Source organism: Trachemys scripta, chromosome 4 (genome assembly GCF_013100865.1).
Source record: "Trachemys scripta elegans isolate TJP31775 chromosome 4, CAS_Tse_1.0, whole genome shotgun sequence".
NCBI lineage: Eukaryota > Metazoa > Chordata > Testudines > Emydidae > Trachemys > Trachemys scripta.
Window position 1 is genome coordinate 46,750,392 of NC_048301.1, and position 13,409 is coordinate 46,763,800.

Here is a 13,409-nt window from a genome sequence, read left to right on the forward strand (position 1 = left end):
GTTCAGCGGCAGGTCCTTCGCTCCTAGAGGGAGTGAGGGACCTGCCGCCGAACAGCTGCCGATTGCGCTTTTTTTTTTTTTTTGCTTGGGGCGGCAGAAATGCTGGAACTGGCCCTGCTGGTAGAATCTGAGAGTTAACCCTTGAGGGCTCAGTCAATTGCTAGTTCATTTAGCAGTGAGGCATTCCCTGGAAATTATCCCACCCTCTAACTCCTCCACCTCAACCAAGCTTCACAATCATCATCATTGTGTACCAGTATTACATTGTTTGTTTAAAACTTATACTGTGTGTGTGTGTGTATATATATATATATATATATATAGTCTTTTGTCTGGTGAAAAATTTTTCCCTGGAACCTAACCCCCCCATTTACATTAATTCTTATGGGGAAATTGGATTAGCTTAACATCGTTTTGCTTAAAGTCGCATTTTTCTGGAACATAACTACAACGTTAAGTGAGGAGTTCCTGTACAAAAGTCCATATGGGGTGGGTCAGATGGATGTCAGAATTCATCTGCATACTGGCTTCTAGCCTGGTAGAAGTTGCTTTGCTCTGCATTACAGCAGGATATAGCCCTACCTATGTTCTGACTGAGCCAAAACTCTGGCCAACGCACCACAACCAAACCAGGCCAATGACTGTGGGAGTATCCTGGTCATCATGAGGGCTGAGCCCCTGGTCAGTAAAAGGGACCAAGCAAGGAACAGCACTGGTATGTGCTCCAGCGTGACAAGCCAGGCTCTGATACACAATATCCTGGAGTAAAACGTATTGGAGGGAATTGCGTCAGACCATGAGGCAGAACCTCTGAGAGTAACCCCACTTATGGAACTTGATCCAAAGGGTGGCGGTGAACCTATTGAGCAGGTAGAAGATCCAATATGTGAGGAGACTTCTAGTCTGAGTTGAAATTAAAATATGGGTGCAGAAGAAAGTGAACCCAGAGCTAAGAAGGGATAACAGAGACCACAAAGAAAGCACAGAGTTTCTTGTTGGTACCAACGCTTTCATGTGGACTAATGATGGAAAGGAGGATGCTTGTTTTTCATAGACGGGAGCAGTGTGATGAATCGGCTGAGTGGTCATAGGTCAGCAGAGGGCAGCATGTGATAAGTCTGCCAGGAAGTGAATCTGCTGCTCTTCTCTCTCCTGATTGGAGGAGTGATGGGTCAGTAGGAAAGAGAAGGTTCTGGCACAGTGGGGAGGTGGACTGATGAGGGAATGAGGTAGGGGACTCTGGGAGGAATGTTGACAAAGTGGAGTTGATAATGGATGTAGTTGACAGAGTGCTCATTAGGCCACATGGTGTTAGGGCCTTAGGACCTAGCAAATGAATCACCTTAAAATGCTTGTCTGAGTTGTGGTGCACCATAGTGCTACCAAGGACTGTATCAGAACAAAGGTTGGTACCACAACACTCCAGTAAATCCACTGGGGATAGGCGCAATGGCTACTACTGTCCAAATAATTTCACTGGTCCTTCAGCTTTGACTGTATGAAGAGGGAGCTGTGACAGATAGGACAATTTCCTGCAGGATCCTTGAAAAACTTTATTGAATTAAATTTAACTATCTTTGGAGTCCATTGTATTAAATTAATGGTTTATGTATTATTGTGGGCTGGAATTGTATGTAACCTCTCTTTATGTGGGCTGGAATTGTATGTAACCTCTCTTTAGGGGGAGATGTGAGGTGAACCCAGGGAAGTGTTGTGACTTCAGAGGACTGTATGGAGAACATAAGAATGGCCATAATGGGTTAGACCAATGGTCCATCTAGCCTGGTATACTGTCTTCTGACAGTGGCCAGTGCCAGATGCTTCAGAGGAAGCAAACAGAACACGACAATTTATTGAGTGTTGCACCCGGTGATTCATTGCTAGCTTCTAGCAGTTAGAGGCTTAGGGAATCCAGAGCATGGGGTTCTGTCTCTGACCATCTTGGCTAATAGCCATTGATGGACCAATCTTTCATGGACTTATCTAATATTTAACTGAACAATGTGCCAGATAAGAATGGACCTTTGGGACAAACACTGTCAAGTGAAAGCAGCAAAGAGTCCTGTGGCACCTTATAGACTAACAGACATATTGGAGCATGAGCTTTCGTGGGTGAATACCCACTTCTTCAGATGCTACCCCTTTGATACTGTCAAGTGGTTTCCCTGGGGAATCTCTAGGGGGAGGTGAATGCAAATTTCTCATCTCCAGTTATGCAAAATCCCAGCCTTTTGAAGCTACGCCCTGAAGATCATTGTCTGCTGATTACTTGATAACCAAATATGTAGCATACATAAAAGGCAATGAAATTAAAATATGCAATTAGAAGTATAAACAATTCAGTAGAAAAATCAACATTTATGTATGGAACAAATGAAGTAATAGAAGAGTCAAGTGTGAATTTCAGTGTTTGCAGGGTGAGGAATTACTTACAAAAATAAGGATTTTTAATAAGTTTTCAATTACAAAGGGAGTGGGGAATCATTATACTGGAAGTCCAAAACAGTATTGAACGTTATAGGAATGTACAACTGTTTCAAATATATGGATTCTTTGGAAGAGGTAACAGCATAAATATGACGCTAATGTGCTCTAAAGGCTCAAAAACAAAAAGGAAAATTAAAAGAACCCCAAAGGTATGTATGTATATGTTTATTTATTTTAATTTCATAACTTTTGGGTGTATATCTCATGATTTTTGAATACTGGTGGTTGTCAATCTATCTTGGGGTTGTATACCTATATTTAGTAAAAATTACAGAAGAAATTTGCTTTTGAGAAGGATTTCATGAAAGATATTATAGTGCCCTTAGGGCCAGATTTTTAAAGATATTTAGGCAACTAGTGGGATTTTTAAAAGCATCTAGGTGCTTTTAAACTTTAAAAATCTGGCCTGTGGTGAATATTTGGGAACCAAGTTGTACACACAAGTGGTGACATATGAAAATGCACTGAGGGGCAAAATAACAGTTGCCAAAGACAATCCCCATTGAAGGCTCAAAGAACACTGTTATACATCAAACCAGACTTGTCAGCCTTGAAGTCATGTGGTCCCAGAGAATAAACTTTTACATAAAATATGAAAAAAAAAATAGAACTAAAACCTAATATCCAGTACTGACAGGAGCAGTAGCAGAATTACTGTGAGATGTGATTGCAGAAACTACTAGCAACTATTAATATTTCCAGTATTGCTATTAACATATCTATTAACTAGCATGACATTCATCTGCACAGTGTTAACAAAGGTAAATGAAGTGCTAAGAGTAATAAAAATATAATTTCAAAAAGTAAATAAAGGAGTGAAACTCCATTTAACAGTGGATTGCAAGAAAAATGCAGTCCAGTCCAGGCTATCCGAATAAAAGGCAAGCCAAATATGTTTCCTGCTATGAGTTGTTACAGGGACATATAAAATGATAAGCGATTCTTTTAAACGTTGATAATTATCATTTTTGGACAGGAGGGCGTATGTAAAATATTTCACTGAATCAATCAAGTGTCCTTTAGCAGCTCAATAGGTGGCACCAGATACATTGGGACGCACCGCACTGTACCCTTAGGGGCACAGCCCTGGGCAGCAGGTGGTGAGATGCAGGAGTGGGGAGCATCCGCCTCCAACACCACTTTTCTTTTGCAGCCGCTGCAGATGGCTCAGCCCACCTGGGTAACTGTCAGCCCCGCCCCTCTTCCCCCTCCGGCCCCCGCAACCCGTCACCAGCAGGGCGCACGTGGTTACCACAAGAGAGGGCAGAGTCCGGGCAGCGGCGTCGGCAGGTGTTACTGAGCATGCTCAGTCCTCAAGCGCATGCTCCTTACCAACAGAGCAGCCTGGGGTGGGGCGCAGTGGAGGGCGTTTCCCGCGCGGTCAGGCCTGGTTCAGTCAGTTTGCGGGGGCCGCGCACGCCGCACGCAGACAGGTCCGGCGATGGCGCTGGGCTCGGCCTGGGGGCGGGTGTCGTGGCTCTATTACCAGTACCTGCTGGTCACCGCGCTCTACATGCTGGAGCCCTGGGAGCGGACGGTCTTCAGTATCCTCCCGCGGCCGGGCAGGGTGGGAGGGAGGGATGCAGAGGCCGCGGGGCCGGGTTCTGTTAATTAAGCGGCCGCCGGCGGCGCGCGCCGAAGGATGGTGCGCGAGGTCGGTGCGGGGGAGGCCACAGCCAGCCTTGGGGAAGTGGGAGGTTGGGGGCTGGAGCACGTGGCTGGAGTCGAAGGGGGGCGGGGAGGGCTGGAGTTCATGGCCGAGCTTGGAGAAGTGGAAGGTAGGGGCCGGGGCAGCGGTGGATTGTCTAGGGCTGTCGCCCCACTTTGGGCGTGAGGGAGGGAGGGGGCTGGACCCTAGTGTGCTGCTGTGCTCCCCAAGCCCTTCTAACACCTTCGAGTGCATCTCTGCCCACCCTGTGGTGTGGACTGTGCGGGATGTGGTTCAGGCTCAGCCGAGCTGTGAGAGGTGCTTTTGGAGGGGAGGTCTGACCTTTGTCCTGAGCAAGCTGCCCTGCTATCCCTTCAGTCCCTGTTCTGAAGGATGCTCTTATGATTAAGGCACCAGACTGGGACTTGGGAGATCTGGGTTCGATCCTTGGCGTTTCCAGACTTTGAGAATGTCTTTAAACACTTCTCTGATCATGGGTGCTTAACGTGTCCCTTCCTAGCTGTAAAATGGGCCCAATAACACTTTACTGGCAGGCATATGGTGTATGCCTTTAATTGATGCTTGGGAGGTGTTTAGCTCTTGTTTACATTGAGGGTTGTTAGCCATCCCAGTGTAGCTATGCTGGTGGTTTAAAAACTCAAGGTTCAATTCTAACTGGCTATATGACTATTTAGATAAAATAACGCTGGTATATAGTAGCAGTCTATAGCTACGTTGGCCTTGGTGGGGGGTCAGTGTTGCAAAGTGTATAATGTGGCACTATTTCCTAGTTCCACAGGTTAAGTTTATTGTGCGAACGAAGAAACCCTTTCACCCATGTGTGAGGAATCTGTTAGTCCACTCACTCCTTGCTTGTTAAATCACATTCAGATTCACAATCTGTATTGTTACATCAAACTATAACAAGTGTTGCCAATGTTTAAGAGAGAGCAACACAGATTATCTTTCATAACAGTAAGGTATCAAGTATCCCTTCTGGCGACTTAGCAATGTAGTTAATTTCTGAGTCAGAGGCAGGTTGTTGTGCCTTGATGCAATTTCTCCTTTCACTTTCCTTCCCTAGAATTATGCAATTTTTTTCTCTGTTAACTTGAAGAATTGTTTCCATTAGTCAGAAATACCTTGCACGTTGGAAAGGAAAATGTGTATTTCATATAACAAGTAATTTATGTAGGTTGCATAGTCATGCAACTCTAGGTTTCCATTTTGGTTTGCCTCCCTGTGTCTTCTTCTAATTGATGTTTACTGAACCTGTAGTTGGTGAATTTGCTTGTTTTATGTATTTCACTATAATAGTCTTCTAACATGAAGGTTCAGTTGTAGAGACCTGTATCTAGATTATTGTGGGTTTTTGAGCAGCTTTTTTTAGAGGGTAATATAATGTCTCTTCTTTCTATTCTAAATGTGATGGTGCTTCATCCTTTGTTAAAACGGTACCTCGTATTTGCAGCCACTCTCTGATGGATAACCTCTAAAAGTACCTCCAAGGAGTACTGAGAGAGGTGAGGAGATAAACTAATCTAACCGGTAACAAACAGGATATGGTGATAGTAATAATAAGTAAAAAACACCTTTATAGGTGTGGTGGTCAGTTGTAAAGAAAATATCTATTAGTAAAAGTAGGGACTGTTGTTTGCCCAAGTTACAGGTGCATAATCATGTAGATTTTTTTCTATGTAAAGCTCCAAAATGGAGAGCATATAAAATAGAAATGCATGAACATGGGATGGACTTGATATCTCATGTTCTCATACACATACATTGTATGTGTTTAATTACTTTTCCTTTTTTCCTCTCAATGGAGGTATCCTGTTCCTTAGCAGTGGTACCTGACTATTTATGCCAGGTCTAGTGTCAGTGAAGAAAGGTCTTTGTTTTCTATGCTTCATGAGCATTATATTTTGTCAGAGTAGTTAGGCTTGAACATTGACCTCTTTATATCAGCTCAGCAATCTTCTGATTTTGGCAAAACATATAAGTAACTTAAAGGTGTGTGTACAGTTGTCTCTTCATATTTTGTTGACAAATTCAAACAACTTTTGTTTCTGTAAGTTATAGCGTTATCGCTTAAAATTAATTTGACATGTATAACTTTCAGGTTACTTATTGTATTGAAGTAATTGCTATGTATGCTAAATTGCAATTGCTGGTAACTTTTAATTATATTTTTACAATGACTAAGTTTGCTGGCAAGTGTGAACAGGATGTAATGTGTTAAGCATTTTGAGAAGTATGAACTCTACACTTGAATACAAAGATGTCTTTAAAAGACGAAAGCCATTTAGGGTCCTTTGATTGAGAATATTATTTTGGTCTTCATGCCTATTCGGTCCTTGAAGAACTCCCTGCTGAGTCCTTCTGTGAGTTTGCTGATTGTGGTAGATACCACTAGATACTGAACTGATACTAATAACTTATGTCGTGTAAGCCACTGAACAGCAGTTAGATGGCTATTAACATTGATCTGGTTTGAATTTGAACCAGCATCTCTTTAAGACTTTGAAGTTCATACTGAGTTAAAGTCCAAGATTTGCTAAAATGACCTTGACCTGCCGGTCTAAGGGAATCAGTCACTTTTATAAAGGCTTTATCTGGGTATCACTGTCTATCAGGCAACCAGTATTGTCTTATTGTTTCTGTTTACTCCCCTGTTTCTGTCTATTCTTATACTTAGAATGTAAGCTCTCTGTTATGTGTCTGTACAGTGCCTGGCACAATGCAATATGAATACTCCTATTTTGTGAACCACTATGTTTATTAGAATACTCTTAGCTACTTGAAAGCTGGTAATGTCAGATTTCCATTGGATGTTAGTATATACTATTATCTTGAAACTTGGTCATATTTTTTTTTAAGTTAAAAGTAGTTTCACCTGCCCCTGAGTCCCTTTGCCTATTTTATTTATGTTTTAAAATATTGCTGTCATGTGTGTGGCTTTTTTTTAGGGCTGTCAAGCAATTAAAAAAAATCACAGGAATAAAAAAATAAATAAAAGCATATGTTAATTTCAATGCTTAAATTGCAGTCTCAATAAACTCAGTGTATTGCCTTATCCCCTTTAAAAAAATTCCATGTGCTTCTTATAAGCATAACACAGAGGAAACTAACTCTAAAGGGGAAACAGTGAAACTGACTACATATGAAGTTCTGTAAAATGCATAAAATAATTTAACTGAAAAACTAAACTTTTTGGTTGGTGTAATCTTGGGTATCATTTGGGGGGTGTCAGAGGGTAATAGACAGAAGTGTACTCATTTCAGTGATGGTAACATCCTGATCACCATATAGCCATTTTTTCTCAATTTAAGTTCAAATCTGATTCTAGGGTCTAGTTTATCGATACTAGGACCTGCTGCTGAAAACAGTTGAGCAACTAATTTCTACTTGGCTCTCCTTGAGCTATTTTCATCCACAACTTGAGAGGATTGCTACAGGAAGCATGGCTGGAGCACTTGCCACTAGCACTAGCAATGATGGGACATTATCCTAGGGTAGAAGGCCTTAGATTATTTATTTTTATTTTGGTAGTACCTAGGAGCCCCTCTCATGGATGGGACACTATTGATCAGCTGTCTAAGGAAATTAATACTAATACCATAGTTCCTTCTATTGAAGTGCTCTTGAAAAATAAATTGAGCTTCACAACCCTTTCCCCCCCCCCAAAGGATCAATAATGCTCATATTTATTAACAAACCTGGCAATACAAATTAAGTCAATATACACCTCTACCCCGATATAACGCGACCCGATATAACACAAATTCGGATATAACGCGGTAAAGTAGTGCTCGGGGAGGAGGGCGGGGCTGCGCACTTCAGTGGATCAAAGCAAGTTCGATATAACGTGGGTTTACCTATAACGCGGTAAGATTTTTTTGGCTCCCGAGGACAGCATTATATCGGGGTAGAGGTGTATTTGAACACAGAAATAAAGAACACTAATTGAACAGACTCTTCATTTTTCAGCTATAATATTCCAAAGAGTCTATTAAAGTCATCTTTCAAGACTGCAGTTCGGTTTGATTTTGCTTTTGGAGGGTTCGGGGGAGAGAGGGGAGAACAAGATTCAACGCTCCAAAATGGGTCAGTGGTGGTTTTTGTAGCAATGCGTATTTCAGGTCTTGGGGCAGGAGAGACACGTGTCATTAGAGTTCCCATGAGAGCAGCTCTTTACAAGCCCAGCTTGGTCTTTCTTCAATGTCTCCTTTTAGAGTTGTGACCTGCCCAAAGCCTACAGGCAGCTGCGAATGGCACCTAGGTCTGTGACTCCCTGTTTTATACCAACGACCATTCTCCCTCCAGTAATGTGTACACACAAATTAAGGTTTAGTTTATTTGGGCCACTCTGTTCCAAGAGAATCCTTGAGATCAGCATCGAAAGACTAGTTTCTTCAAATATATGAGAGAGAGAGAGATTAGGGAATCTGGTTATTTCCCATTAATGTGTTTCTCCTTCTCATCTTCCCTCCCTCCCTGTCCCCCCCCAAAGGACTTTGTTTTTATGTCCAAAATATGTGGCAATAAAATAGAGGAATCTGGAAGGCATTCTCCTAATATAGTTGGTCATTATTACCAGTCTTCTAGTTTTCACATTTACAGTGGATTTCTTCCTACATCTGTTATACATGAATACAGTTGAGCATATACAATTTAGAATTATACGAGTTGTATAATAGTTTTGAAGGCTAGGGTTAAAACATTCTTGTTTTGTGATTTAATAGAATTCCAAACTGCAGCTTTCCTTAGCTATTGCTCAGATTCTTTGCTGGTTTCTATTGTTGGAATGGCGCTGTACACTGGCTATGTGTTCATGCCTCAGCACATCATGGCGATATTACACTACTTTGAAATTGTGCAGTGATGAAGAAAGTATATTCAAGAAGTAATAGTGATTCAAGATTCATCCTGCAAAGAAGATCCAACCGCCTAGTTTTAACGAGACTTCTACAGATGTCAGAACGAGAAACACACAACTATGACTCTGAAGACTAGGAAACCAGATGTGTAGAGCAGGGACACAACATGCCTCGTGTGTTGTGTTCATTCACTTTAATTTTACAAGATGCCCTTGTATAGTAGTTTTGCCTATTTTAACATTGTTTGTACTTTGATACCAGTATTTTCTTAACTTTGTGAAAAGTAGTTTGTAAACATCAACTCAGGTGTACTGTCTGCTGTCCAGACTTTGTCCAACAAAATATTTGTGCATAACTATATTTGGCTTTAGCAACAACAAAGTCTTCTGTATTCCTGCTGATGGAGGAAGGGGGTGGATGAGATAGAGTTAACACTTCATTCATTATGTTTGGGATAAGACTATAGATGCAGTCTTTCCAAAGTTGGAGCAAAAGGACTAATGGACTTATATTCTTTCATGAACTGCATCTAGGCCCTCAAGATTTTGTGATAATTTAATGTTCTAACTTCTAACTAAACTGTACTTGTACATAATGCTCGTCTTCCGAGGATTATGTTTCTGTGCAGATGGAGAGGAGTGTTTTTCCTGTGCTCATTGTCAGCAGTGTAATTGTCTAGTTTTAAACTGCTGTATTGCAGTTAATGTTCCAAATGCATTTGAACATACTCTTGTTACAAATGACCAAACCATAGGATTCTGAATGGACTTAAGTTAAAACTACAAAAATAAGAAGCTGAATACTTGGCTGAAGTCCAACTTTGTTCTTAACTTTTTTCAGATTTGTATTCTGAAATGTAAGATGGCAACAACCTGACTTTCTAAGGTGGAGGATATATTTTTAGTTTTTAAAAATAAAAACTAAAAGCAGAATTGATGCAGAACTCTTTTCCTTTATTTTTAGACGTTAATGTTTTATGCATTCTGCTCAAACTGACACAGGTGATGGAGCAAGGGAATGATGTTAACCAAAGAATCTTAATTCTTGACCCAGTAAAAATAGGTACTGTGGGCCAAATTATGTCCTAAGATATGCAGCTGCTGTTGATGCTAATGTAGTTCATAATGCATTATGCCTAATTAATGCACAGCAGTTGGACAATATATGCAACATGACAATAAGGTTTAATTCCCTTAAATTTGCATTCCAGTGAGGAACGGTAAGATGCTTTTTCCATATTTAAAATAAAATAGTGTGTGCATTTTATTTTCAGTTTAACTGAGTATAACTTTTTGTATAAAAACTATTTTTGTAATCTTTAGTTGGCTTAACTTTTATCTGACATGCAGATATTACATAAGGCTGTCACCTCTGGTATCCAAAGTGAGGGCAAATTAGTGCCTCAGAAGGCAGCAGATTAATAATTTTCACAATCCCAAAAGCTAATGAAAGCTTTGTCATCCGAGAAAAAATTTCTTTTGAGACATATTGTCTGGTTGCACGATAGGCTAATGCGTTAGTATTACTGATATGGGAATACAGAGACAACTGGTGCAGAATTGTCTTTATTCAGTTAAAAAACTGGCCATATAAAGACTGGGGGGGGGGGAACCCCGCCATACACTTTTTTGCTGTGAGAGGCATTTCTCATTGCCAATTAGTAATTACTTTAAGATGGAATGAGCTATGTTTGGGAACTCTTTTATTCTGTGACTGAAATGCTGCAGAATACTGTGCATGTAAAAATGGCTTTAAGTGGGAAAGCATTTGTAAATGGGTTTTGATGATGCATGAGTTTTCTCAAAGCAATTTATTTTAATGGTGGGGAAAATGCAACCATGTCAACATCTACAGTATAAATGGAGTTGCAGAGGACTTGAGTCTAGCAATACTAATTAGCACACATTTGCGGATTTGTGTTTTCTTGTATTTTCTTGAAGTAAGTGTTATAAAAGCCCTGAATCATCTTGTCAGAATTTAAGATGTTAAAGGATGAAAAAGGTTCTTCTATTTTAATATGACTAAAGTTCATAGTCCTAAAAGCAAGTACTCTATGACATACATTTCACAACGCTAATCTGGAGGATAGATAGTCAAAGGTGGTGATTTAATAAGGAGTTTGTTCAGTTTTACAAAGGAAACCAGTAGGTGGCTAACATCAGTAAGTTTAAATAATACACTAATTACCTAAGAAGATCAAGTTTAGCGTTTTCCCACTTTGCTGTGGTCATTTTACAGCCATTGTCAGTTCAGCAATCAAATCTTGTATACTGTATAACTGCTCAGCTTTTCTGTGAAACCCCACTGCCCCTTTTCAGTCGACAGAAGACCTCCTGGTGAGGTCATCTACAAGATTCCATCTAACACTCTTTAAGGGGTGGGGTGGAGAAATGTTGCCCATGCCTCCTTCCCTCTACCCTCTTTGAGTAGTGCCTCAATGTGCATATACCTTGGTGGTCTGGCATTATAAGATTCAGGAGGTTCCAGATCCTGGCACATGTACAGCTAGCCAACTCACCAGAAAGAATACCATACTGTACAATTTAAGAACCACTTAATGGACTTATACAGCTCCCTTACTCTGAGGCTGCAGCTACGTTTGAGTTAAGAGGTATGATTCCCAGCTTGCACAGATATATCCATGCTAACTCTGTTTGATCTAGTGCACTAAAAAAATCAGTGTAGCCGTGGTAGTGTGGATGGTGGCTCGGACTAGTTGCCCTAGTACGTATTCGGGGGGTCTGGGTGGGTTTATATGCCGGTGGCTAGCCTGACTTGCAGCCTGTGCAACCCTGGCTATGCTGCTATTTTTAGCATGCTAGCTGAAGCACAGCTAAGCCTCCTCTGACCCAGGCTGTGGCCCTGCCCATGTTCTACTGGGAGACCCCATACTCCATCCCAATCTACCCTGCAGCTGGTGGGGGCTGAGCTGCATCTAGTGGCCTGGAGCTTGGGCCCGTTGGCAGACCAGGGCAGTGCTTGTGCCGGGGGGGGGGGGGGGGTTGGGGGAGGGGGGGGGGGGGGGGGGCGCCTCGGGGGGTGGGGGGGCCCATGAGGGTCTGGTGGGTGGGGCCTCAGGCAGAAGGGGCAGGGCTGCTGGTCTGGCGTTCCCAAAGGGGGGGGTTCACCCACTGCCCATGACCCCTTCTTGTTGTCTCTAACATTTTTTCCAGATGTAACTCATTCTTTGCCTTGGCTTTCCTGATTTTGTCCCTACGCACTCGCACTATTCCCATGTATGCTTCCTTGGTGATATGCCCTCCTTCCATTTCCTGTATGTATCCCTTTAGCTTTTTAGATAGCTAAAAAGCTCCTGGTGCAGCCACATTGGCCTCTTGTGGCTTGTCTTATCTTTCCTCTGTGTTGCTTGATGTTGAGTCTCTCTTATTACATCTTTTAAGAACTGCCAGCCCCCTTTGGCTCCTTTTCTTCCTAATTGGTCTTTCCATGGGACCTTGCATACTATTTCTGTGAGTTGGTTGAAATCTGCCTTTTTGAAGTCCAGTGTCCTTGTTTTGATGTTCCCATGTCCTCCTTTCCATAGGATCTTGAATTCCATCAGCTCATGATCACTTCCCCCCCCAAGTTCCTGACCACCTTCACATTCACAACTAATTCACCACGTTGGTTAAAACCAGATCCAAAATGGATGACCCCCCTAGTTGTTTCCTCAACTTTCTGAATCAGAAAGCTGTCCCCTACACATGCTAAGAATTCGCAGGACACATTATGTTTTGCTACAATAGTCTTCCAACAGATAACAGGGAAATTAAAATCCCCCGTTACTACTAGGTCATGTGTTAGTTAATCTTGTTATCTGCTTGTAGAATGACTCAACCACTTCCTCTTCCTGATTTGGTAGTGTATAATAGATCCTCACCAAAACATCGCTACTGTTCTTTCCCCTTGCTATCTTCATCCAGAGATTCTCAGTAGGTCTGTTGCTCACTTCCCCTTGGACTTCAGAGCAAGTATATACATTCTTGACATACAGCTCAAATACCTCCTTTTTTCCTATACCTATCCTTTTGGAACAAGCTCACTCTCTCAATGCTGGTACTCCAGTCATGGGAGGTGTCCCACCAACTCTCTGTGATGCCAATTCATAATTTTCTTCATATACTATGACTTCCAGTTCATCCCGCTTGTTTCCCATACTCTTTGCATTTGTATACAGGCATCGAGATATCTTGCAGACTGCTCTATTACTTTTCTTTTTGCCTTTTTCATGCAGTTGTGATTTCTAGATCCTTCTCAGAAATTAGCCCCTCCTATCTTCTTTACTTAAACCTAGATGGGCATTGGCCAGATTTTTGTCACCATCCCCCTAGTTTAAAGCTCTTCTTATCAGATTAGCCAGAAAATACCCAAAGATGCTCTTCCCAGTATTTGACAGA

At 41.7% G+C, this 13,409-nt stretch overlaps 1 protein-coding gene across 1 annotated transcript; it reads left to right on the forward strand.

Moving 5' to 3' along the window:
• The first annotated feature begins 3,830 nt into the window (after positions 1-3,830).
• SPTSSA (serine palmitoyltransferase small subunit A) lies at positions 3,831-9,946 on the forward strand. The gene is made up of 2 exons (XM_034769327.1): positions 3,831-4,031; positions 8,914-9,946. Exons 1-2 carry the CDS (start codon positions 3,929-3,931, stop codon positions 9,015-9,017), a joined length of 207 nt encoding a protein of 68 aa, XP_034625218.1. The 5' UTR covers positions 3,831-3,928; the 3' UTR covers positions 9,018-9,946.
• The last annotated feature ends 3,463 nt before the right edge of the window (positions 9,947-13,409 follow it).

Bases quoted from the DNA above. Each gene is read 5' to 3' on its own strand.
- SPTSSA (XM_034769327.1), top strand. From the start codon at position 3,929: ATGGCGCTGGGCTCGGCCTGGGGGCGGGTGTCGTGGCTCTATTACCAG. The intron at 4,032-8,913 runs GTATCCTCCCGC...GCTATTGCTCAG, and splicing joins CTGGGAGCGGACGGTCTTCA to ATTCTTTGCTGGTTTCTATT.